The sequence below is a fragment of the Pezoporus wallicus genome, unplaced genomic scaffold, assembly GCF_028554395.1.
Source record: "Pezoporus wallicus isolate ANWC-B61680 ecotype Strahan unplaced genomic scaffold, APGP_CSIRO_Pwel_v1 contig_161, whole genome shotgun sequence".
Taxonomy (NCBI): Eukaryota; Metazoa; Chordata; class Aves; order Psittaciformes; family Psittacidae; genus Pezoporus; species Pezoporus wallicus.
Genome location: NW_026642654.1, coordinates 3,143,053 through 3,166,158, shown reverse-complemented (window position 1 = coordinate 3,166,158; position 23,106 = coordinate 3,143,053). Strand labels below are relative to the sequence as shown.

Below are 23,106 nucleotides of genomic sequence, written 5' to 3'. Positions count from 1 at the left end.
GTAGCTTGGAAGGAATTCAGAGAAATTGTCCAAGCAGCAAGGGGTCAGGTTAGGAAAGCTAAAGCCCTAATAGATCAAAATAAGGCCAGGGATGCCAAGGGAAACAAGAAAAACTTCTATAAGGAAGACTAGGGAAAATGTGAGCACTCTCCAGAAGGAGATGGGAGATCTGGTTACCCAGGATATGGAGAAGGCCCATTTTAAAAATGGGAAAAAAGGAAGACACAGGGAACTACAGGCCAGTCAGTTTCACTTTGGTGCCTGGCAAGATCATGCAGCAAGTCCTCCTGGAAGCTATGCTAAAGCAGATGGAAAATAAGGAGGTGACTGGTGACAACCAACATGGCTTCACTAAGGGCAAATCATGCCTGACAAATTTGGTGGCCTTCTACAACAGGGTTACAGGACTGGTGGATAAGGAAAGCCTGTTTTCTATCTGGACTTCTGCAAGACTGTCCCATATAACATCCTTGTCTGGAGAGACATGAATTTGGTGGATGGACTGCTCTATGTATAAGGAATTGTCTGGGTGGTCACACTCAAAAGAGTTTTTATTAACATCTCAATGACCAAGTCAAAATCAGTGACAGGTGGTGTTCCTCAGGGGATAGTATTGGGACCAGCGCTATTTTAACAATTTTGTCGGCAACATGGACAGTGTGATTGAGTGTACTCTCAGCAAGTTTCCAATGAAACCAAGCTGTGTGGTGCAGCTGACATGGTGCAGGGAACGGATGCCATCCAAAAGGACCTTGACAGGCTTGAGAGGTGAGCCTGTGCAAATCTCATGAAGCTCAATAAGACCAAATGCAAAGTCCTGCATCTGGGTTAGGGCAATCCCAAGCACAGCTAGAGCTTGGACAGAGAATGGATTAAGAGCAGCCCTGACGAAAAGGACTCGGGAGTGCTGGTTGATGAGAAACTCAACATGACCCAGCAATGTGGGCTCACAGCCCAGAAAGCCAATCAAATCCTGTGCTGCATCAAAAGAAGAGTGACCAGCAGGTCGAGGAAGGGGATTCTTCCCATCTGCTTTGCTTTCCTGAGACCCCACCTGCAGTACTGTGCTCAGTTCTGGGGCCCCCAACACAAAAAGGACATGGATCTGTTGGAGCAATTCCAGAGAATGGACACAAAGATGATAAGGGGGCTGGAGCACCTCTATTATGAAGACAGGCTGAGAGAGCTGGGCTTGGTCAGCCTGAAGAAAAGGCTTAGGGGAGACCCTTAGAACAGCCTTCCAGTACCTAAATGGGGCTACAAGAAAGCTGGAGAGCAACTTTTTACAAGGGCATGTAGTGACAGGACAAGGGGCAATGGCTTTAAAATGAGAGAGGGGAAATTTAGATCAGGCATTAGGAAGAAATTCTTTACTGTGAGGGTGGTGAGGCACTAGAACAGGCTGCGCAGAGAAGCTGTGGTTGTCTCATCCCTGCCAGTGTTTGAGGCTGGGTTGGACAGAGCTTTGAGCACTCTGGTCTAGTCGAAGGTGTCCCTGCCCATGGCAGGGGTTGGAAATAGATGAGCTTTAAGGTCTCTTCCAATCCAAGCCTTTCTATGCTTCTACGAAACACACAAGAAGAATGTCTTATTCTCTGCTGAAACAGAATACTGGGACCTTGGGTTACCTCAAAAACTGGTCCACAAAGCTAATTCTTCTAACTGTATAAAAATCTGGGTTTTATACTGGAAGCCATAAAAAGAACAGAGACTCACCTGAGGCTTGAAATTCTTCACATATATCTGCTTACCTTTGTGACAGCTTTTGAAGAAAAAGTAATTTCATCAATAAAAGCGACAATATCATCTGGATTGAGTCTATCAAAGTACTTGGAACACGTATCATATGCGTGTAGCCACTCATCCATGGTTTCTGGTATTTTTTTAATGAGATGGTGATCGCCATTCCAAAAAAGTTTCTGTAACCAGACAGCATAAACAGAGCTTGGTGACAGCATGCTGCCATCTTTTTTAGGCATTTTGGGAGCCAGTTTGGAAATAGACAGGATATTCTGACTTGTAAGGACAGGCTCCAGTATTTCCAGAGGGTTTTCATTTTTATCTATTAGCTTTTTGTAATTGAGACCTATTGACAGAAGGAGAAGGAGAAAGAGGGGAACAGAATAAAAGTTATTCACAGTTATACTATGTGTAAAACAATCAGTACTAAACCAGAATCCACAGAACTAGAAAGACTCTATTGTATCTCCTTTACAAACATACGTACTATCAGACTGGGAACAAAGGTTTGCATGCAGGTAACACTGAGATTTTATGTTTCAATGTGTGTGAAATCTCTCAATCCCCTGGAACATATTTTAACATTACATATTGATACAAACTGAGGATAATCAAAGAAGCAAGAAGATACATACAGCATATAGAATAGTTCCACTATTATTTTTCTTTTTATATAAAATCTAGAAAAATTCATGCACCTCAAGATAAAAGTCTTCATTAATTAAAAAATGGGTATTCTGATCATGTAACAATCGGTAATTACTACCCATCTCAGCAAAAATGCAAGGTACTAACCACAGGTAAACTAAGTAAGGTTAACTGGAGACAGGAAATATAGACCCATTTACACTAATTATGTGCTACAAGTGTCCTGTTACTACTTTGGTTCCTACAGGAAGAAAACTCTTGCAAATTCTTCTAGCAACAACAAAATATTTCTAGCAACAACACTATTTTACTCTTTATGCATACAATTCCTAAAGTAAGTGACTTTTACTGCTATGCTTTTCTTCATATACTTAGGGCCTCTACAAATACTTTGATGTTCCTTGACTACTATATATAAACTGTGCTGAACACTGAGAATTTTAATTAGGGGTGTAATACAACAGATTTAATTTTTTTACCACACAAAGTGACTACTTTATGACTGATGCGTGCTCTTAGCACTTTTAAAAAAATAAAATAAACATTTTTTTGAGAAACATTTAAAACTAGCTTTGAAGGCAATGATTTCCTGATGGATTTTTCTTTGTCAAGCATACAGAACTTGAGTGTTTAAACACATCAATAAGAACTGAAAGTAATCCCTCCCCCCCAAAAAATTGATTTTTTAGTTCCTGCAATACATGAATTCATATGCACAATCTCTCCAAATTCTGCAGCAAAGGTAGTGTCTGATACATATGAGGTTCCCAATATATTGTGTAATTTAGACTTCTGAAAGATAACCTGTCTTAAATTCTTTGAGAATATTCATGTTAAACTTGAATTGTTAAAAATTATGCCCTAGGAAGTCTGCATTTCTTCATTAAAAAACCTCTATGAACCACTGACAATAATTTTAACTTGCACCACCAACAGAAACCTGTTTTTAATATTTTTTGCTTGCTGTGATAAACTCAACTTCCAGTAATACAAAGAGAAGGACCTTAGTCCTATAAAATAGGACTAATCTTCTAAATTACTTGCATTCATCTGATACGCTCATTGAAAAGAATTACCTGGAGAATATAGACTAGATGAGCATAATTATGTCAGCACTCACATAAGCGAATAATAAACACAGCTATGAGGGAAAGAAACAGGAACTTTCCTACCTGGTGCAACTGCTTTGAATTTTTTCAGGAGTCTGATGTGAGTTTCAGGTTTAACAGTATGCATAACCACTTCTGAGCAACCACAGTTTTCAAGGAGTGTAAAATAATAAAGCAACCGCTGGTGATCTCTGCCTTCAATACTTGGATAAACATATTTAACCATGTGTTCATGTAATGTTTCAGGATCGGTTTTCAAAGTCTCAAACAGTCCAAGACTTTGTGTTCTTTCTTCTATTTGCAGTGTTGCTAACCTGTGTTTAGAAATAATTTCAGGTTTAAAAGCCTGGACGTGATATGAAAGATTCTTCAGGAGACAGGAAAATACTTTCCTTTGGTTAAGGTACAACTTTGTAAAACATTTTGAAAGATTAAATACTCATTCATAAATACTTAGTTGTTACTCTCCATAGCCAAATCTAAGGAGCTCTTGTGTTTCCTAATCTTGTTATCTGATGACCTAAACATACAGATTAAAGGTCATGAACACTGAAGTGGCATCAAAAGCAGCATTTCAAATCTCTTAGGTACAGCTATATGCAAAAATAGACATATAACCAGAGCATATGTACTAAAAGAAACAAAAAACTCAACCAAAACCAACCAAACAAATCCCACAAAATTAAAAAAAAACAAAACCACAAACAATAAAAACCAACCCAAAACCCCACCAACCTTGTGATGAATGATGCAAGAAAATCCTATTCCCAGTTACAAGTTCTCCCAATCTATTATATTGTATTTTCTGTAGTCAATGAACACCTGGCATGCTTTGAGAAGATTGCCACTGAAAATCAGCTCTTGCCTACTAGTTAATCTATTTGACACTATTATTCATGCTTAGCATATTCCATTTGGCAGTTTTATCAAGTTGCTTCTCAAATTGTCATCTCTGAAAGCTTATGAAAACATCAGCAACCCTTGGGTTGACCTCAGCCAGTCTCACTGCTTCATGAAATTTTTTTTCCTGGCCCTTTTGAAAAGAATATATTAGCTATTTCACAGCATGAATTCAGACACCTCCAGCTGACTACATAAACGACAGCTGAAAGCAATCACTTCTTTTTTAACCCAGCCATGAGAAAAATGGGTGCATATCAAGCAAGTCTCATCTTAAGTTTGTACTATTGTCAACTGAAAGTTTTACTCAAAATCTGAGAAAAGAAGTAACCTACAGGTGACTATCACCTGGACTCTCCCCAGAGTCCAATCAAATGCCATGTTAGGCAGTACATTTCATTTGGAAATCTGATGTCTTCTAATCCCATTTGATTTTTCTCTACCTCTAAAACTGATTAAATTAGAATTTCAACATCAAGTTTTCCCGAGTATAAATATCACATGTAAGTTAGCTTTTCTCTTTGGTATCCAAGCAAAATATGTCTCAGTTTCATTCTTAAAGATGATTTTCTTACAGCATATACCACTAACACAACCTCCTCTCAGTTTAGAAATTATTCTCTGACTTCTGAGGGAGAATAAATTGAATTATTTTCACATCTAGAACCTTCCCCAGTTAAGTTCTTAACCTGTAAACATTATTTTAATTCTCTATATTCTTATTATTTGTTAAGTGTTCTATCATATTACTGGAAACAAGTATGATATTAATGGAAATAAAGCATCATTTATTCTTAATATCAGACAAAAGAGACACTTTGACACAATGCATTTCAAGAATGTGATCTGAATATATTTTTCTGTCCACACCCAAAGTTCAAACTAAAGGCTAGATGGATATTAAAATTATATGGACAGGATCTACAGAGGTTTGCTATGTGGTTTTGGGGTGGGAATGGTGGTGGGTAAGAAGGGTTCATTATGCTGCTCAGAAGGGCTCTGGAATAACAGATTTTGTGACAGGAAATATAAACCTTCCTGCTGCTAAAACAGTGAAATGCATTTTACAGGTTTTTTTCACAGTAAAATGTGATCAGATTCTTCAAAAGAAATAATTACAATTTTCATTGAATGTAAAAAAATGTTATCCTAAACTTTTTTTTTCAGACTCAAACTCACAGCATAACAGAAAAAACGTGATGTTTATTTGTTGTCAAGTAATCAAAGAAATAGTTAATACAAACTCTGTGATTCTTTTGATCTTCCCCCTATGTAAACTAGCTTATAGAAATACTGCATATTTGGTTAAAGAGATTAACTCTTAGAATAAGCTTCTTTTCAGTTCAGAATGAAAGCATAACGAGGCATGCATTATTAATGCCATAATCCCAAGACTAAAATATATTGTAATGGCCATATGCTGTCAATCAACTTTAAAATGAGATTATGATGCAACAAAAACATGCTCAGCGGCATATGATCCTATTATACATCAATTTTCAAGCCTTCTTTGAATTTTGTTAGGGAAAAGGTTGTTCATTTGTATGTCAGTGATTTCTGAATTCTATGAATACTAAGTCATGGAGGACAGGAACAAAGAAAATGGTAGACAACTTCTGCAAAATACCTTAGGCAATATTCTAGTCCCAGAGAAGTCAACTTGCTCTTTCACATTCACCCAAGTGTTGCCACATTTATAACCTGACAGTGTATTTTGCTTAAAGCACTAAATAATTTAGCAGCAACAAAATTTAGAGGGTATGACTTCTCTGTTTTCTGGAGGAGGCAAAAGAAAAAGATCTCAGTATGTTATTTCATGTTCTTAGATCACCAACATCTATCAGTCTTGTTTTTATGCTTCATATTTATGCTTCATATTTTAATGCTTTTTTTAATTACTGGTAAGAAAGGTAAAATAGTGCTGCAAGCTAAACCTGCTTTCACAATTTAAAATTTGAAACAAAACTAGACTATTTGATCACATCTGTCAGAACAGAAAATATGAGCTGTTGTATTACACAGGGGGCTCTACATCACTGTCATCTGAATGCGCTATTCAGGCAAGTAGCTTAGCCTTTCACTGAATGGGGGTATTCATCTTTCAGTGGGCAAAAAATACTTGCCTGACTGACAAAATGTCAAATTAATTAAAAAAAAAAAAAAAGGTAAAAAAAAAAAAAAGGCCTCAAACCAACTTTATAATAGAAACAAAAAGCACCCCTCCCCTATGCCCTCCACAAATCTTGGGTCTAGTCTGCCATAATCTTGTAGGGTAGAAAAGTTCCCAAGAAATATTGTAAATAACCCTGCTTCTACAAAAAACTAAAACTGAAATGAATAGATGAATAATGTGAATGGGAAGCTTCAATATATTTATTTCCTTTGCTATTATGTAGAAGAGACATCAATAAATAGCAACACTTGAAAAAAATAATTACATAAAAGCTATTGAGATTCAGGACATATTCCAAGGGACTGTAAAAATAACTAAAAGATAAGCTGCTACTGGAAAACAGCATTTAGCATTCAAAGCCGTGGAAACCTAAACACTGAAAAGAATGTCCCAGGATACGCAGAACACTAAGACATATACAGACTTTTACCCCCTCTTGTACACTTGTTTTTGTGGCTGGTTATGAAAGCATCACATGGAAAAGAAAAATTACCAAAGTACTACAACACAAGAAACATGAAAATACAAACCAAGCTCTAGCCACAGTATACTTCACTTTTCCCTAGGTTAGCACATATTTCTGTGTATCAGAATAGTATGTGTATTTGCAGGGGAGAAAACATACCCACTGTCAGTGAACAAAAATTCCAGATGGGTCATATAAACTTCCCAAAGTGGAACCTTGTATCGCTGAGCCAAAGAAACAGCAATCTTGTAGACATTTTCTTCAAGTGTTCTTGTGGAGGAGAGACATGAAAGAAAACAAAGAAAAGTTATATTAGTCCCTAGAGACATGACATGAAAATAAATATTTACATTAGAAAAGTAATGATTTTTTAACTATTTTTTTTTTTTTTACATTTGCTAATACTCAGTAATTCATTTTGGGGAAAAGAAATGAACTCTGGTCGAAGCAGTAAGGGTTGAGGGCTGCCTTGGTTGCAGCGACCACGAGATGGTGGAATTCAGGATCTTGTGTGGTAGGACTAGTAGAATACCAAGTAGAATTGCAACCCTGGACTTTAGCAGGGCAAACTTTGGCCTTTTCAAGCAATTGCTAGGGGAAATCCCATGGGCAAGGCTGTTTGAAGGTAAAGGGGCCCAAGATAGTTGGTTGGCATTCAAGGATTGCTTTTCCTGAGCTCAAGATCAGAGCATCCCGACAAGTAGGAAGTCAAGGAAGAGGGCCAGGAGACCCGCGTGGCTAAACAGGGAATTGCTGGGTATGCTCAAGTGGAAGAGGAGAGTTTATAGGTCATGGAAGGAGGGGCTGGCCACTTGGGAGGCATATAAGGCTGCTGCTAGAGGATGTAGGAAGGCAGCTAGGATGACTAAGGCCTCCTTAGAATTAAACCTGGCGAGAAGGGTCAAGGACAGCAAAAAGAGCTTTTTCAAATACATGGCAGATAAAACTAACACCAGAGGCAATGTAGGCCCACTGATGAACGGGATGGGTGCCCTGGTGACAGAAGATACAGAGATGGCAGAGTTACTGAATGCCTTCTTTGTCTCTGTCTACTCTGCTGCAGGCAGTCCTGAAGAGCCCTGTACCCCTGAGACCTTAGATGAAGTCAGGTCAATGGAGCGGTTTGCCTTAGTCGATGAGGAATGGGTTAGAGACCAGTTGAGCAATCTGGACATCCATAAATCCATGGGTCCAGATGGGATGCACCCGCGGGTGCTGAGGGAACTGGCGGAAGTCATTGCTAGACTGTCACTCCAGTCTTCAAAAAGGGCAAGAAGGAGGACCCGGGTAACTATAGACCGGTCAGGCTCACCTCCATCCCTGGGAAAGTGATGGAACACCTTATCCTTGGTGCCATCTTAAGGCATATCAAGGATAAGAGGGTTATGAGGGGCAGTCAACATGGCTTCACCAAGGGGAAGTCATGCTTGACCAATCACTTAGCCTTTTACGAGGAAATAACACGGTGGATGGATGATGGCAGAGCAGTGGATGTGGTCTACCTTGACTTCAGCAAAGCATTTGACACGGTCTCCCACAGCATCCTCACAGCTAAATTGAGGAAGTGTGGTCTGGATGATCAGGTAGTGAGGTGGACTGCGAACTGGCTGAAGGAGAGAAGCCAGAGAGTTGTAGTCTATGGGGCGGAGTCTAGTTGGAGGCCTGTAACTAGTGGAGTGCCTCAAGGGTCAGTACTGGGACCGGTATTATTTAATATATTCATCAACGATTTAGATGAGGGAATTGAGTGTACTATCAGCAAGTTTGCTGATGACACTAAGCTGGGAGGAGTGGCTGACACGCCAGAAGGCTGTGCTGCCATCCAGCGAGACCTGGACAGGCTGGAGAGCTGGGCAGGGAATAACTTGATGAAATCTAACAAGGGAAAGTGCAGAGTTCTGCACCTGGGCAGGAACAACCCCAGGTTCCAGTATAGGTTGGGAAACGACCTGTTAGAGAGCAGTGTAGGGGAGAGGGACCTGGGAGTCCTAGTGGACGACAGGATGACCATGAGCCAACACTGTGCCCTTGTGGCCAAGAAGGCCAATGGCATCCTGGGATGTATTAGAAGGGGGGTGGTTAGTAGGTCGGTCGAGAGAGGTCCTCCTTCCCCTCTACTCTGCCCTGGTGAGACCCCATCTGGAATATTGTGTCCAGTTCTGGGCCCCTCAGTTCAAGGACAGGGACGTATATAAATATATAAAGGGGGAGTGTCACGAGGATGGAGCCAGGCTCTACTCAGTGGCAAACAATGATAGGACAAGGGGTAATGAGTACAAACTGGAACACAAGAGGTTCCACTTAAACTTGAGAAGAAACTTCTTCTCAGTGAGGGTGACGGAACACTGGAACAGGCTGCCCAGGGAGGTTGTGGAGTCTCCTTCCCTGGAGACATTCAAAACCCGCCTGGACACATTCCTGTGTAACATTATCTAGGTGTTCCTGCTCCGGCAGGGGGATTGGACTAGATGATCTTTCGAGGTCCCTTCCAATCTCTAGCATACTGTGATACTGTGAACAAATAAATAAACTACAGAGATATTCCAAAGACACTTTGGTTCTCGATGACAGCTTCTGTCTAACCTTTGTGCTAAAGCAAAACCCTCAGTTTCCATTTCATTTCAAAGTGGTAAAGGATGTAATGCATGACAGTTTGTATTTATTCAATTAGCGGCAACACCTACAGAGTTTTAGCATCTCTATCTAGGTCCTCGAAGCTCTTCCTAGAAGTTCAAAGACAAAAACACTCTTAGTATTTACAGACTAAAATAAGGTGTGAAGATGTCCAGCTATTCGCTATAAGTGTCCTAGAAATATGAAAAGACTTTTTTTTCTGTTATTGTATATCCCCTTAACAAAACAATAGATGAAGAATCTGCTTTATGACCAAAGCCTTAACTTACCTTCATATTAATTTTTACTAAGCCACTGAAGTTAGTATGGTTCAAATAGACAGACACAGTTCCTGGTTTTAGGCTGGTATAGGAACAATACTATTAAGGCCCATGTAGGGTTTCTGAGGTTTGGTTTAGTTTTGTTTTTTGTTAGGTTTTTTCTGTGCAGTAATTCCAAGATAGATACTGTCTGTTTGTAATTACATCCTACTGTCATGAACAACTTTTTAAAAACTGTATTTGATATGAGTAGTGCTAACCCTGTTGGTTTAGAGTCTTCAATTTAAAAGTCTTGTGGGACTAAGGAAAAAAGTCTTACACAACACGAACTGCTACTAAATACAGTTTCAACTGTCTGTAAATTAGTTTCCAGAATTATAAAACTCAATCACGTTTAACATTTTCCTTATATTCTTTCAATTGTTTTCTAAAATCCTGGAAGGTAGGGGCCGACTTTGTGGAACAAAAGTAACTGTTAGTACATTTTCTATACCATCATCATGATTCATGTATGACTAGGTGGAAAGCAGAAAAAAACCCTACAGATTAGACAGTATATCCTCCTAGATTTTGGTTTTTTGGGTGGTTTTTTTTTTTGGTTGGGTTTTTTTTTTTGGTCATTTACAAATGTAAATCTCAGCTAAACAAGGCTTATATCTACAGTCTGTCTTAGGTGAACAGCCAACACATCTGTGTACCTTGATTTTGATTTTTAGACATGCAATCCAACACACCGTTACATTCCACTGTGATAGTTTCTACAGATATTGTAGAATTAAAATAAGATATGATGCATAGTAGAATAGCAAAATGCCAAGAAACCACATAATGCTGAAAAATCTTCGCAAACAGCTATGAGAATATCCTTCGCATGAGAGCAATTGCTATTGCTCTAACAGTGAAAAAAAACCCAAACCCAACAAAAACTCCCACACATAAAATAACAAAAGATCCACAACCTTCTTTTAATGACTTTCAGTTATGACAACCCCTGAAAAATATTGAGTGCTTTCTGCTGAGGAATATGTATGCAAAGAAAAGGAGGTAGAACACAAGCTTTAAAATTAAAAGAAACAAATATATTTTAAGATAGATACAAGTATTTATTAAAATACATTTCAGAAGAAAAGAGGAAAAAGAAAAGAAAAAAGAAAATCCCACTCTCTCTTATTATGCCCTGTTCCAATGGTCACGGCACCTTCCCTCTGATTTTCCAGCATGGCAAGGTTTCCTGTACCCAATCCCTTGGAACTGGACTACAATGGTAACAGAACACTTTTTAATCCAGCAAGCAATGCTGTATGTATGAGAGGATGACAATCTGAAGTTTTTTAAAAATATTGAATAAGAGTCATCTAATCTTTTACAGGCAGATGTTCTACTCTATTTTTTGTCATTAAAAAGTACCATGACAACAGTACATTGTAAATTCCAGATTAGAAGGCACTAATGCAGGCTGTCATTCAGTACATAAATGCAGATCCTTTTTTAAGCAGGGATACACAACAGCAGATGCCAGATCACAACACATGAACTTATATTCTTTTGCATTTTCCAGAAACCATTTCCTGTACTGTCAGCAAGAAGATGACTAGTTGAAGATTGATGTAACACCTGCACAGCAAGTATGCCACTGGCTAATGGGAAAACGTACACTGGAGGTTATGAGGTTAGGAGCAGTAATCTGCAGGCTGCTCCTCAACAATGATCTCAATACTTTCATTAATAAAAAAATGTACAACATATTATTTTCCATGTATCATCAGTTCAGATATAGAATATCTTGACTGAAGGAAATCATGACCTTTAGGAATGATCTAATAAATCTTTGCTTAAAAAACAACTTCTGAAATTAGCTGAGTGACTCTAAAATGAACAATGGAGCTACTGGAGAAAGTCCAGTGAAGGGCTGCTAAGGTGACAAAGGGACTGGAGCATCTCTCCAATGAGGAAAGGCTGACAGAGATGGGACTGTTCAGCCTGGAGAAAAGAAGGCTTGAGGGGATCTCATGTATGTAAATTCCTGAAGGGAGGATGCAAAGAAGATGTAACCAAGCTTTCTTCAGTGCTGCCCAGTGACAGGACAAGAGACAACAGGCACAAACATGGGACGTTCTGTCTGAACATCAGGGAAGTACTTTTGCACCATGAGGGTGACTGAGCCCTGACACAGGCTGCCCAAGGAGGCTGGGCTTAAACCATGACAGGAGTCTCCATCCTTGGAGATATTCAAAAGCCACCCGGACATGGTCCTTGGCAACTAGCTCTAGGTATGGTCCAAATAAACTGGGGAATTGGGTTAAATTACCTCCAGAGGTCCCTTCCAACCTTAACCATTCTGTGACTCTGTGATTCAGTGAAAGAGGAAGATGATATGAATACTTCAGTTGAACAGTAACTCAGCCAATCATAGAGACCAGGAGCGGCTGTTGGACCTAGTGGGATACATTCCCCCTAGCACTTTACAAATCTTACTAAAATCCTGTCTTTCTCTCTTAAAGAGTGGCATGCAGTGGCAGCATAAAGCAGTGGAGGTTTTAAGGAGATGATACTGTATAGATGAAGAACAAGAAGAAGCTATCAACACTGATGAAACTAAAAGAAGTAGCTGTTACACAATGAAAACATGCAAAAATGGCAAATGACCTTTTAGCTTTCTTTTCCACACCCCTTTTCATGCCCAGCCCTAACTGCCTATCTCTGTGAGTCTGAGAACTGCCAGAGAAATCCCCACTTGCTCCTGTGCAGGCAAGGTTTGGATGTACTTCCTGTGTGCTGTTGCACCAAGACTGGTGCAAAACTGAAGTCAGAGGCCGTTCTTGTGGATGTTTCTTAGCCACTCTGGCTGCGTGCTAGCACAGATTTCCGAAGTATCAAAAACTGCCAGTGCTGTAGCGTTCAGCTGGGATTTTGCTGACTATCTTCAAGCTCACAGAAACAAACATCTGGCAGCTCAGCGCAATTTTATTTTTTTCCCCATCTTGTCCTCTAAAACCTCAATTGTATCATACATGTGCACATGTTTGCTGTCTTCACCATTTTCTGCTGACATCAATCAGCTACAAATCACCACTGGATTCATTTGCAATAAGGGGAAATGAGATCCCCTTTTCCAGAGGCCTGTTCTCAAAAAATGTTTGTTTGGGTTTTCTTTTAAATCCAACTTGGAGAAGTGAAATGGAGATTTAAGCCAAGAGCCTTTTGCTTCCCCTCGTGTTTGAAGAGGAAAATAAGATGGAAGGCTATGGTTGTGTGTTATGCTCTGCAGCATGAATGCATCAGGCTGTGTTTACACTGGCAACAGAGCACAGCAGTATAGTAAAAGCAAGCACAATGGTTCAGAAGCTAAAGTCACTAATAAGCGCTGAAGTAGATTCAAGTGGCTTTATACAGGACCTTCTAGTTTAGTCTTCTGGAAACGGACCTAGTCCATATGCATCAAAAGCATTCTGAAAACCCTATGAGCACAAGCTAAGTTATGAAATTCAGAGTGACTGATAATTGCACAATTTTTCTAAAAATCTAGAAAAAGTATTTCAGATCAGTGACACAAGACAAGGAAGAAATTGGTATTAAATCATTAAACTCACCAGTGAAGGGCTGAAGACCTCAGGGTGAGTGAAAAGAAACCAAAATGAAACAAACAAAAAGCTCCAAACACAAAATCCACCCAAAAGCTGGCCTCAAGTAAAAAAAATCATTTTGAAACCTTAAACACTATAGTTGGCCTGAAACTACATGGGACTTCAACTGATTACTCAAGAATGCTCAATCTTGCTCTAATTTTCCTAATTCCTTTACATTCTGCCCAAAATAAATTGTTAGCTGCTTGAGAGCTAACCTCGATTAAGTCTGTGAGACACACAGATCTTTAAATATCTGATAAATAATGCATAAGGTCTAATGACAATATACCAAATAACGGAAGATAAAATTGACAACTATTTGTTAAGTGGTTTTAAGAAATTGATCATTATAGCACAAAGCTGGTTTGTGAAAAAGATACCATCTCCTTCAGGTGTTGCTCTGGAAAACAGCCCTTCATGGAAGATTAAAAACATGAAGCACTTAATGATAATTCAAAAATAAGGAAAAAAATATGCTACACAATTAGATTTAACCTGGACATTGTTTTCATTAGAAAATTCAGATTAAGAGTCAACTGAAAACATTAAAGCAAGGAAGCTTAAGCTAAACAAGTAATTAATTATATCTTTGCAACTGCGCAATATGGAACTACTATTCTCATCTACATCCTATGAAGCCTTATTTCTACTAACCTTTTCATACTGTGCTTCAATCTCTATTTGCTGTAAGGAACTTTCTCTTCATGTTTACTTTATTTTTACAAAATACTATCTACAGGACTCTTGGATGATAATGCAAGTAAGCATGCTGCATCCAGACTAAACATTTGTAATAACAGAAGGATTTTTGTACTGTAGTTACTGTAGATAAATATCAAGACATTACATTCACCCAGTGACATTCTAGTAAGATATGTGCTGAAAGAACAATATACAGAAAACAGGTTAACTTCAACCAAAACACTAAAAGATGATTACAAACTGTTCTTACGAAGGTACAGATTTTATAGACGCAAAGCGGCAGCTTACTGTTCAAAACATGAGTTTATACTATTATCCATATTCAGCATTTCATATAAATATTTTTTTACTAACAAATTTCTATTGGAATTGAAACTATGAGTAGCTACAGAGGTGAAATACTATAAACATCTAAATATTGCCTTCAAAAGCTTTATGCACAGAATTAGTTTAAAATTGGGTTAAAAGTCATAAGAAAAGCTTCTTATTGCACAGAACAGTTCCACTACAGTCTAGCAGCTATTGAACTGTGACTGTCTTCAAATCATATAAAGTTCAAGTATAACCATGACTTGTTCATAGCTTAAAGTGCCCGCACACAGGTGTTAATTAAATGCATCTTTGCAAATGAAAAGACAGTACCATCCTGTATATTTTTTTCTATTGTGGGTAACTGAAAGGAGACAAAAGCATTCTAAATATCAGAATGTGTGCAGCAAAGGCTTCAGTACTTACAAATGACTACAGAGAGAAAATGCTGTAATACACAGATGCTTTAACTAAATTAAGTAAAATACAGTTTATTAGTTTGATTTATAGTTCATAGCAAACCTTGATACTTGGGCATACCCTCATAGATTGCTAGGGCATGCTTACAGGAGATGACAGGAAGAGATCAGACCTCTATTTATGCTCTAATTTCATTCATCCTTGATTAACTTTAATATGAGCAGTTAATAAACACAGTTATAGCTTCCAGTTATTCCACAGTTACAGCTACAATAACTTAAAATTATTGAGATCCATTTATTTGAGCAACATTTCATTTAAGTGGAGTAGTTGAAAAGGAGTCTCCAACTGTAACAACATTACTTTGTAAATATCTAAAGCAACTGGTAACTTAACCCTTCTAAAGGTCAGCACTACTTTCAATTTACTTAACTGATTTAAAGCTTAAAGTAATTACATTTTAGAATAAAGAAAATAAACATAATAGGTATTACTTACTCTGCCAATCCTAGTATCGTTTCTCTCTTGTACTGTCCATCTGCTGTAAACCTCTGCACATCCACTCCTTTGCCAAGTCCTTGCAGAATCTGAGCTTGAGTGAAATCCAGTAGTCGCTCATTGTAGTAATGCAGCTGATTAATCAAAGTTGCAATTTCTTCAGGCCAGTCTGTACAGCCATACTGACTGACATGCTTTGTGACCATCTGAATCAACTCTTTTGGCTCAGCCTGTGAAAATAATTGGCAACAAACTAAAAAATCCTGTAAATTTCTGGGAAAATGAAACAAAACCAAACAAAAAAAACCCAAACAACAACAAAATAAAACCCAACCAACCAAAACCAAACAAAAAGCCACCAAAAAAAACAACCAAACAAAAAAAATCCCAACAACCCACTTGATCCCTGCATTTAAAACCAACGTATTTTTTTCCATTTCTGGGAACTTTCAAGTTCTTGGAAACTTTAATTCTTTAACAGAATTCCCGTTTTCTGTGAGAGCTTTTTGCTATAACATTAAAATTTATCCTTTTAGATATTTTAAACTACTCTATATGCTACAAAAATTTAAACAAACTTACCTAACCAAATTATTAATAAGAAGCACTTCACTATGACAAAATTTCTTTGCTTTTAACACCTTTTTATTAACATTGAACTAGGCAACTGATTGGTAAAACACTTCCAACAGGTCAAAGAAAACTTAACAGATCTCTCATCAACTACAAACACTTCAACTAAGTTGACTCTAAAACAGAGACTCTATCTCAAACGTAAGAATAGAAGCAGTATTGTAAACTGGGAGGGAGGGGTTGTTATTGAATTTGATACACTTCTATGAAACAGAATTAATAAAAGGAATAGCTTAGCATTTTAAGAGTTGAGCACCGATACTTTCAAAGAATAAGCGTTGCAGGATCTGCAAAATACACTTGAGGCATTGCCTACACTCTGAACCTTCAAATAATTAAATATTGATCATCCATGGATGACAACAACCTTTGTTTTCAAAATACCTTCATCACAAATAAAACTTACCTGCATTAGAAATTATGCATCAAGTGCGTATTTAATCAACCATTAACTTCGGACATCAAAAACCCACACTGCAAAGCAACAATTTAGAACATGAAACAAACACAGTCTGCATGTTTGAAATGAAATAGGAAAGCACCAGCTGTAGTGATTTCCACATCACCTCAGGATCATTATCTCAAGTGGCTACTGTTTAGGCACCTACCCTTGAACACAGTTGTGTGATATGGATTCCTCTCTTCCACGAAAAAGGAGGCCACCAGGACCATAATGCCATAAAGAAGCACCCACTGAGGAAGGAGTGCCATGAAAAAAAAAAAACAAAAATACCTGGGGATGCCAGCTGTGGCTGAAATATTTTCTAAAAGAAACTGCTGATTCAAAAATGTTGAGTGAACCGGATAATAATCTTTGTTTTTATTACAGATTGATTCTAGTAAATTAGAAGTTAAACCCATGAACATTAACTAGAGTGCACAGCAGCGTAAAACATGCACCAAATATTTAACTTTGAGGCATGCTTAAATTTTTCTATGACTTGCTGGTCATTCTAAATAGATTGGTTTTCTGTCTTCATTTCTTTTCAAGTTTTAGCTGACAGGCTGCTCACCAAGTCATATTAAATGCTCCAGGGTATCCTTCTTCCTCACCACATGGTACTTTTCTGAAGCCCTCTAAACACTGAGAACTCATTGGTTTTATTAAAAACATCAGTAGTTTTTTCAAGGTTGCTTAGGAGATTGTTAACAGAATAATGAAACCTCAGAGAAGAGACAGGCAAGCAGAGCAGTGCCTCTATAATACAATTATATCAGTTGGAAACCGATCCACTGCCTTTTAGGTAATACACTAGAAAACAGAGAATGGAGACAGGGAAAGTCAGAGCAAGATGAGGAAAGCTGTTTAACATAATAGCCTAAATCCTTTGCACAGTCTGAGAGGCAGGTCCCTCTGACAACCTATGAGGGTAACTGCTCTCTTCTGTTAGGTTTCCCCTCTCTCTGTCAAGAAAAGCAGAACCCAATCCCAACACTCTTCTTCTAGTACGCAGCCCACCAGTTTATTCATAAACTACACAAAGACAATCTTGAAAGTATTTTCAAATGAATGCACTCAAACTCTTGCTAGAGAAATGGCTTCTGAAGATGATAACATTTTAATAAGTTTCCTGAATAGCATGTAATCAAATGCATCAGTACTGTTTTTTCACCATGTTAGAATAAAAATAAAGAAATCTGGATCAAGGATCACTGTGTGATACAGTAGTACCATGACAAATAATAATAATGACAAACTTACAAAGAAGGAAAGAGAAGGAAGCGGAAGATACTCTGTTGTGTAACATGTTGTTTAAAGGATAGCTGTGATCATTGGATATACATATGAGGAACAGAAAAAAAAAATGCTGTTTCTCCCCACAATAACAAATTCTCACTACTAGGTTCTTTTCTGGGTTCTGAAATATGCAATAAAAAGGATGGCTCTAAAAAGTATCACAAACATTATTTAAAAGACTTAAGAAACATATATACAAATAGTATCTTGGGAAATAATGTCTTAGGGTTTACTGAGCTTATTAACAAGGAATAATACCCTGTACGAATACTCATATATGTATATCCATACATATGTAACGCAAAAATGCGCATCAGTTCTCCAATCTAGAAGAGAAAAGTATGAGATCTGATAGCTGGTAAATTAATACATGTCCATCTAGATTAAAATAACACCAGTTGTTTCTTATTGCAAGCAGCTGTCAAGGATTGTGTTGAACTCTTCAGCACCAAAATTCTTTCAATCAATGTTGTCCTCTTTTATCCCTTACAAGACAAGACCTATGCTCCAAACTATCAGAGCATATGAAATCAAAAATCAGTTTAGAGAAATCCCAGAGCCTGCTTCATGCAAGAGCCTATACTGAGATCTGATGTGAGACTTTCTAGGGTTTTTTAGTCAATATAAAATGATCTTTCCCAAGTTGCAGTTGTCTGCAAAACTCATTTACTGGAATGGCACAGTTCTGCTTCTCTCAGATTTGTCATCCTTCTGTAGATTCAAATTGTTTTCTTAAATAACAGTGCTGCTTGTGCAGTATCTATCAGGCATTCAAAACACAAGCTCAATGAAAATAATATAAAAAGCTGAATTTTTCGGTATCACACTGCATAGACCATGTACTTCATCATTTCAAACATTCATTCTTCAACATCTTCACATTTTTAATAATACATGGGTTTATTTGAAAGGTAAGCACAAATATTTCTACACCCTAGTAGAACACTGTAAGGCTATTTAGCCTGTTTATTTCTTTCGAAACTAAGAATCTTTCCAATTTTTCTTATAAGGAATACGGCTCTTTTGAGTTTGTTTTAAATGTAAATGATCTTCAGACTGTAATACAGAAATGACTAGGAACACTAATGAGAAAAGCTGCTTAGATCATTGAGACTAATCCACTCACAATCAGCTCAAATAACTAATATTGTGAAACCTTTCTGGATTGAAGCTGCAAAGAATTTTCATCACCTTTTGAACTGTAATCTTTTGGTAACGGTCAAAAGCTGCAAATGCAGTGAGCCACAGGAACCTGAGAAGGCAGAGGACATGTTATGTTGTGCCCAGAACCCTGTAACATCAGATACGTTCTAAACCACATTAAGTGATCCTTAGAAAGAGGTCATGCTACAGAGGAAGACACATACACGAAGCAAAACGCTAATGGACAGCAGAACTAGGAGATGACAACACATGAGCAAAGCAAGAGGCACCAAAGAGCACGGTGTACAATTCCTGCTGCAGAAACACCTGCACTTGACATGGCTTAAACTGTGACAGTTCTTTGTGGCTCCCAATATGGGGCACGAAGGGTTGAGATAACGACAGATCTGACCAGAGTGTGTTTAATCGTATTTGTGATAAGCATTCATTGTTTCGGATTAGTAGTCACTAGTCAAAACGCTGATTTATTGGCTCTCAAATTTGTTGCTCTTGATCTCAGAGTTTCAGCATGTCGTATGTTACTTACAGGCAGCATTTGCTGTTTTTGTGTTTATCAGCTGGGGGATTTAGGCTAAGGTTCTTGTTTCGCTGTACTTGTCAAATCACAGCTCAACAGGTTGACAGAGTCTGACCCAGTGTAGTCAGTCATAAGATGTGGCCTCTAGTTCCTTCAGCCCTTCTAGAACCAAAGTACGCCTCTGGAAAGCACTTACATTTCATGAGGAAGAGGAGAGCTCTCCGTAATCCTTGTAGCAACTGCGAAAATTCCCACAGCAAGAGAATCAATGTGCTATAAATTTGAAGGTGGAGGTGGCAAGAAAAAAAGAGTAAGGAGAAGCACATACAGGCAACACTTTTCCTCACATACCAAGACAGGAAAAAAGATTTACAGGAAAGAAACATTTCACTCAAGAAGTAAAATCCTGAACATGCCTGTCTGGTCAAGAAGTAAAATCCATCCCTCCACAGGACAGGTTTTCAATAATTAAATCAAAGACACTTGTCCTCAACCGAGTCTGTTGCCACGTTGTGAGTCAAACGTACACTAACTTAGATACAGCACCATGTGAATTTTGGGTGGCCTACCTTTCAGATCACAGCCATCTCATGTCAGATCTGCTCAAAGCAAAAGATAAAGTATATGGCTGAGACGGAAGATCGGAACAGCTGAGAAATAAAACCTGTACTGTAACATCATTCAAATGAAAAGATACCTCAACTTTCTTTGCCCTTCTACTGCTGCAGCTATGTATATTGTTGGGTGACAACAGTGATTTGTTCAGAATCAGCTTTCACACCATTTTCTAATAATGGATACATGAAGCAGCAAATTCCATCACCCAGCAATGAAACCACATCAAGTCAACATGTAAGGATAACTACTAGAATACCTTTTATAAGCTACAAGATATGTCAGAATAAAGTTGCACAAACTAACAAAAAAATGAAGTAGAAATGAGGTAAGCAATAAATCTTCAATTATCAAGCCTATAGGTAGGTCTTAGACATTCAGACAATATTAAAATTATTTTCTATTTCAGATTTATAATATTAAATTCTCAATGAGAAGTCTTTGTAACATACTCTAATGTCTCAGGAATATTCAAGTAGAATGATTTTAAAGCCTGAACATAATCCTAAACAATGCTTGACACCACAGTAATGCAAACAATTTCATACTGTGCTAAGAAATGCTACTGTACTCAAATAACTTAGATCTGGATTTTGTAGATCCAGGAATGCAGCTTTGGACTCCAATTCCCTAGCTTCCCTTTTCACCTTCACCACAGATCTCATCCAGATTTCTCTTTTTTTCCAAGAACTGAAATTAGATGTTTTAAAAATTCACTCCAGATGATTGGCTGTAGAAAATAAATGCTCCTGTACAGTTTAAAAGTCAGTACCATCAGCTCTGACTTACAGTGGCCAAGTTTAAATCACTCTCAAATTTATATGGTATACAGACACAATTTAAAACATGATATACGAAATGCATATACACAGGTGACCAAAGGCTACACAGTCTTAGTCTGCTTAGAAGTTTAAGGCTTGTACTAACTTAAAAGGGTTATCTAAACTCCCAGGGAAATTAGTGAAACGCACATTTGCAGTGAAATTAAACAAAACAACCACCAAAAGCAAAAAGTTGGTGAATTATGAGAGAAACACCAAAACACAGGTAAACAGTTGTAAATAAGCACTTGCAATTTCAATGAAACTGAAACTTATTATTTTCAAAGTCCTCTTTCTTACACTATCAATAAAAATTCAAAATGCAAACCTACAATCATAAGTGACGTGTCATGCGAACGTGTTTTGTTGCTTTATTAACAGAAATACATTTGGAATGCAAAATCTACAGAAGGCTGGAAAATTACATTTTAAAACTGGAGACTAAAAGGAACAAATCACCACTTTATGTTGGTTTGGGAATTTTTGCCTTTTTTTTAATAGAAGGAATGTTGTATGTTTTAAATAAACAATTCTGAAATTTAACTGTTGAAAACTGAAACACTTGGAACAGGAAGGCAGCAAATGCCACTGCTACTTCACTTACTTGGAAACTAAGTGAATCTTATAAAGACAAAAGGTTGTCCAAGATGCTGGCACGATTAAATATATGACATAAGTGGAATAACAGGAATATTTTCTGCCAATAAAACCTCCAGAAGAGATTGATTAAAGGATTGAGAGTTAAGTTGTTAAGTTTAAAATCATGAATATTACTGTTATTATTTCTGCTTCAGAAATTACATTAAAGATGGTATTAGAATTGGGCTAAGCAGTATACAGCATCTACTAAACAAAGCCATTTCTGCAGGATTTTTTTTAACTCTATTTGCAGAGGTACAAAAATCACTGGCTAAAATATCAGAATACTCAAAATCAGAAAGGGAAATTCACTTAAATCTGATTTAGTGTATACATTTTGGTCGAAAGCCAAACCGCCATCCATCACAAAATTAAATCATATATTCATCCAGTGAATATATATACTGAATGTTAATATCTGCATGTCAGTGTATAAGTTTCCTCGAATTTTAACTGCAGATATTTTAAGGTAAATTCCTAAGAAATGAAACTCAGTCACAAAAGTAACACATGACCTTTTAATAGCCAGCAGCAGAAATAACAATGATAACAAAGAGACCTTCAGCCTAAAGAAAACCACCAGGTATAAGTTCAATCAACACAGTTTCCTACACAGAAACCAGTACTGCTGCAGGAAAAAAAATATAATGCAAGAGTCTGCTGTTAAGTAATAAAACATAAAAATAATTTGAGAATCTGTCCAGAAAGTTGTTTCTACAGTTACGTTAAATGACTTGTGTCTCAAGAGTTGATCAAACTGCTCCAGTGCTGTTTTAAATGCTTTTTTGCTTTCAATGTTTTCAATCAGCTACTCCAGCAAGAATGAGGAATAATTCATTTCAATAGAAAACTTTTCAGTTTCTTTTTCACCTTATGTTTTTTTACAGATTCTGTCTTATTAAGATATTGACAAGTCACATTTATGTAGAAAAATCTTACCATTTTACCTGACAGTTGTTTTAAGTGGAATCAACATGATATATAAAGGGTTAAAATGTCAACTGAAAGAAACCTATGAAATGAAAATGATAAAGTATGAAAATGAAAAATTACTAGTTTTGAGTGAAGTGCCTGCTACATTCATACTACATGTCATTTTCCATTTGCAGTAAGCATACTCTTAGTTAATAATGTCATTGTTTAAGTAATTATTCAACCTTTTGTCGATCTCTATGTTTGAATAAATTATTGTATGTTCTTCTAGAATATGTCTTTAACGATCTATATGGCAGCAGCTGAAGACATATACAGACTTTCAGACAAGCATTCACTCCTACTGTAAAGCTTCATTATATAATATGATACAGTTTTAATAAGATACTGAATCTTTTTAACAAGTACAATTACTTGACTGGATACATGCAAATAATTCTGTGCCTTGCTAATTTAAAGGTTGAAAACCTATTATTCCATGAGTTACAGAACACGCAATTTCCTCTTTCCTGGCAGTTATTTAAATGCCAGAAGTCAAATATTTATTTTTTTTTTTCATCC

The 23,106-nt window shown here is 37.3% G+C and overlaps 1 protein-coding gene across 4 annotated transcripts in view; it reads right to left on the bottom strand.

The window, feature by feature from the left end:
- The window catches only part of NBAS (NBAS subunit of NRZ tethering complex), a 182,562-nt gene that overhangs the window by 64,250 nt on the left and 95,206 nt on the right, over positions 1–23,106 (bottom strand). For all 4 annotated transcript variants that reach the window (XM_057431920.1, XM_057431922.1, XM_057431921.1 and 1 more), the window contains 4 exons: positions 15,486–15,715; positions 7,196–7,306; positions 3,561–3,811; positions 1,752–2,086 (listed from right to left, as the gene is read on the bottom strand). In XM_057431920.1, the coding sequence (XP_057287903.1) occupies positions 1,752–2,086; positions 3,561–3,811; positions 7,196–7,306; positions 15,486–15,715 (927 nt within the window). The remainder of the gene's footprint in view (positions 1–1,751; positions 2,087–3,560; positions 3,812–7,195; positions 7,307–15,485; positions 15,716–23,106) is intronic.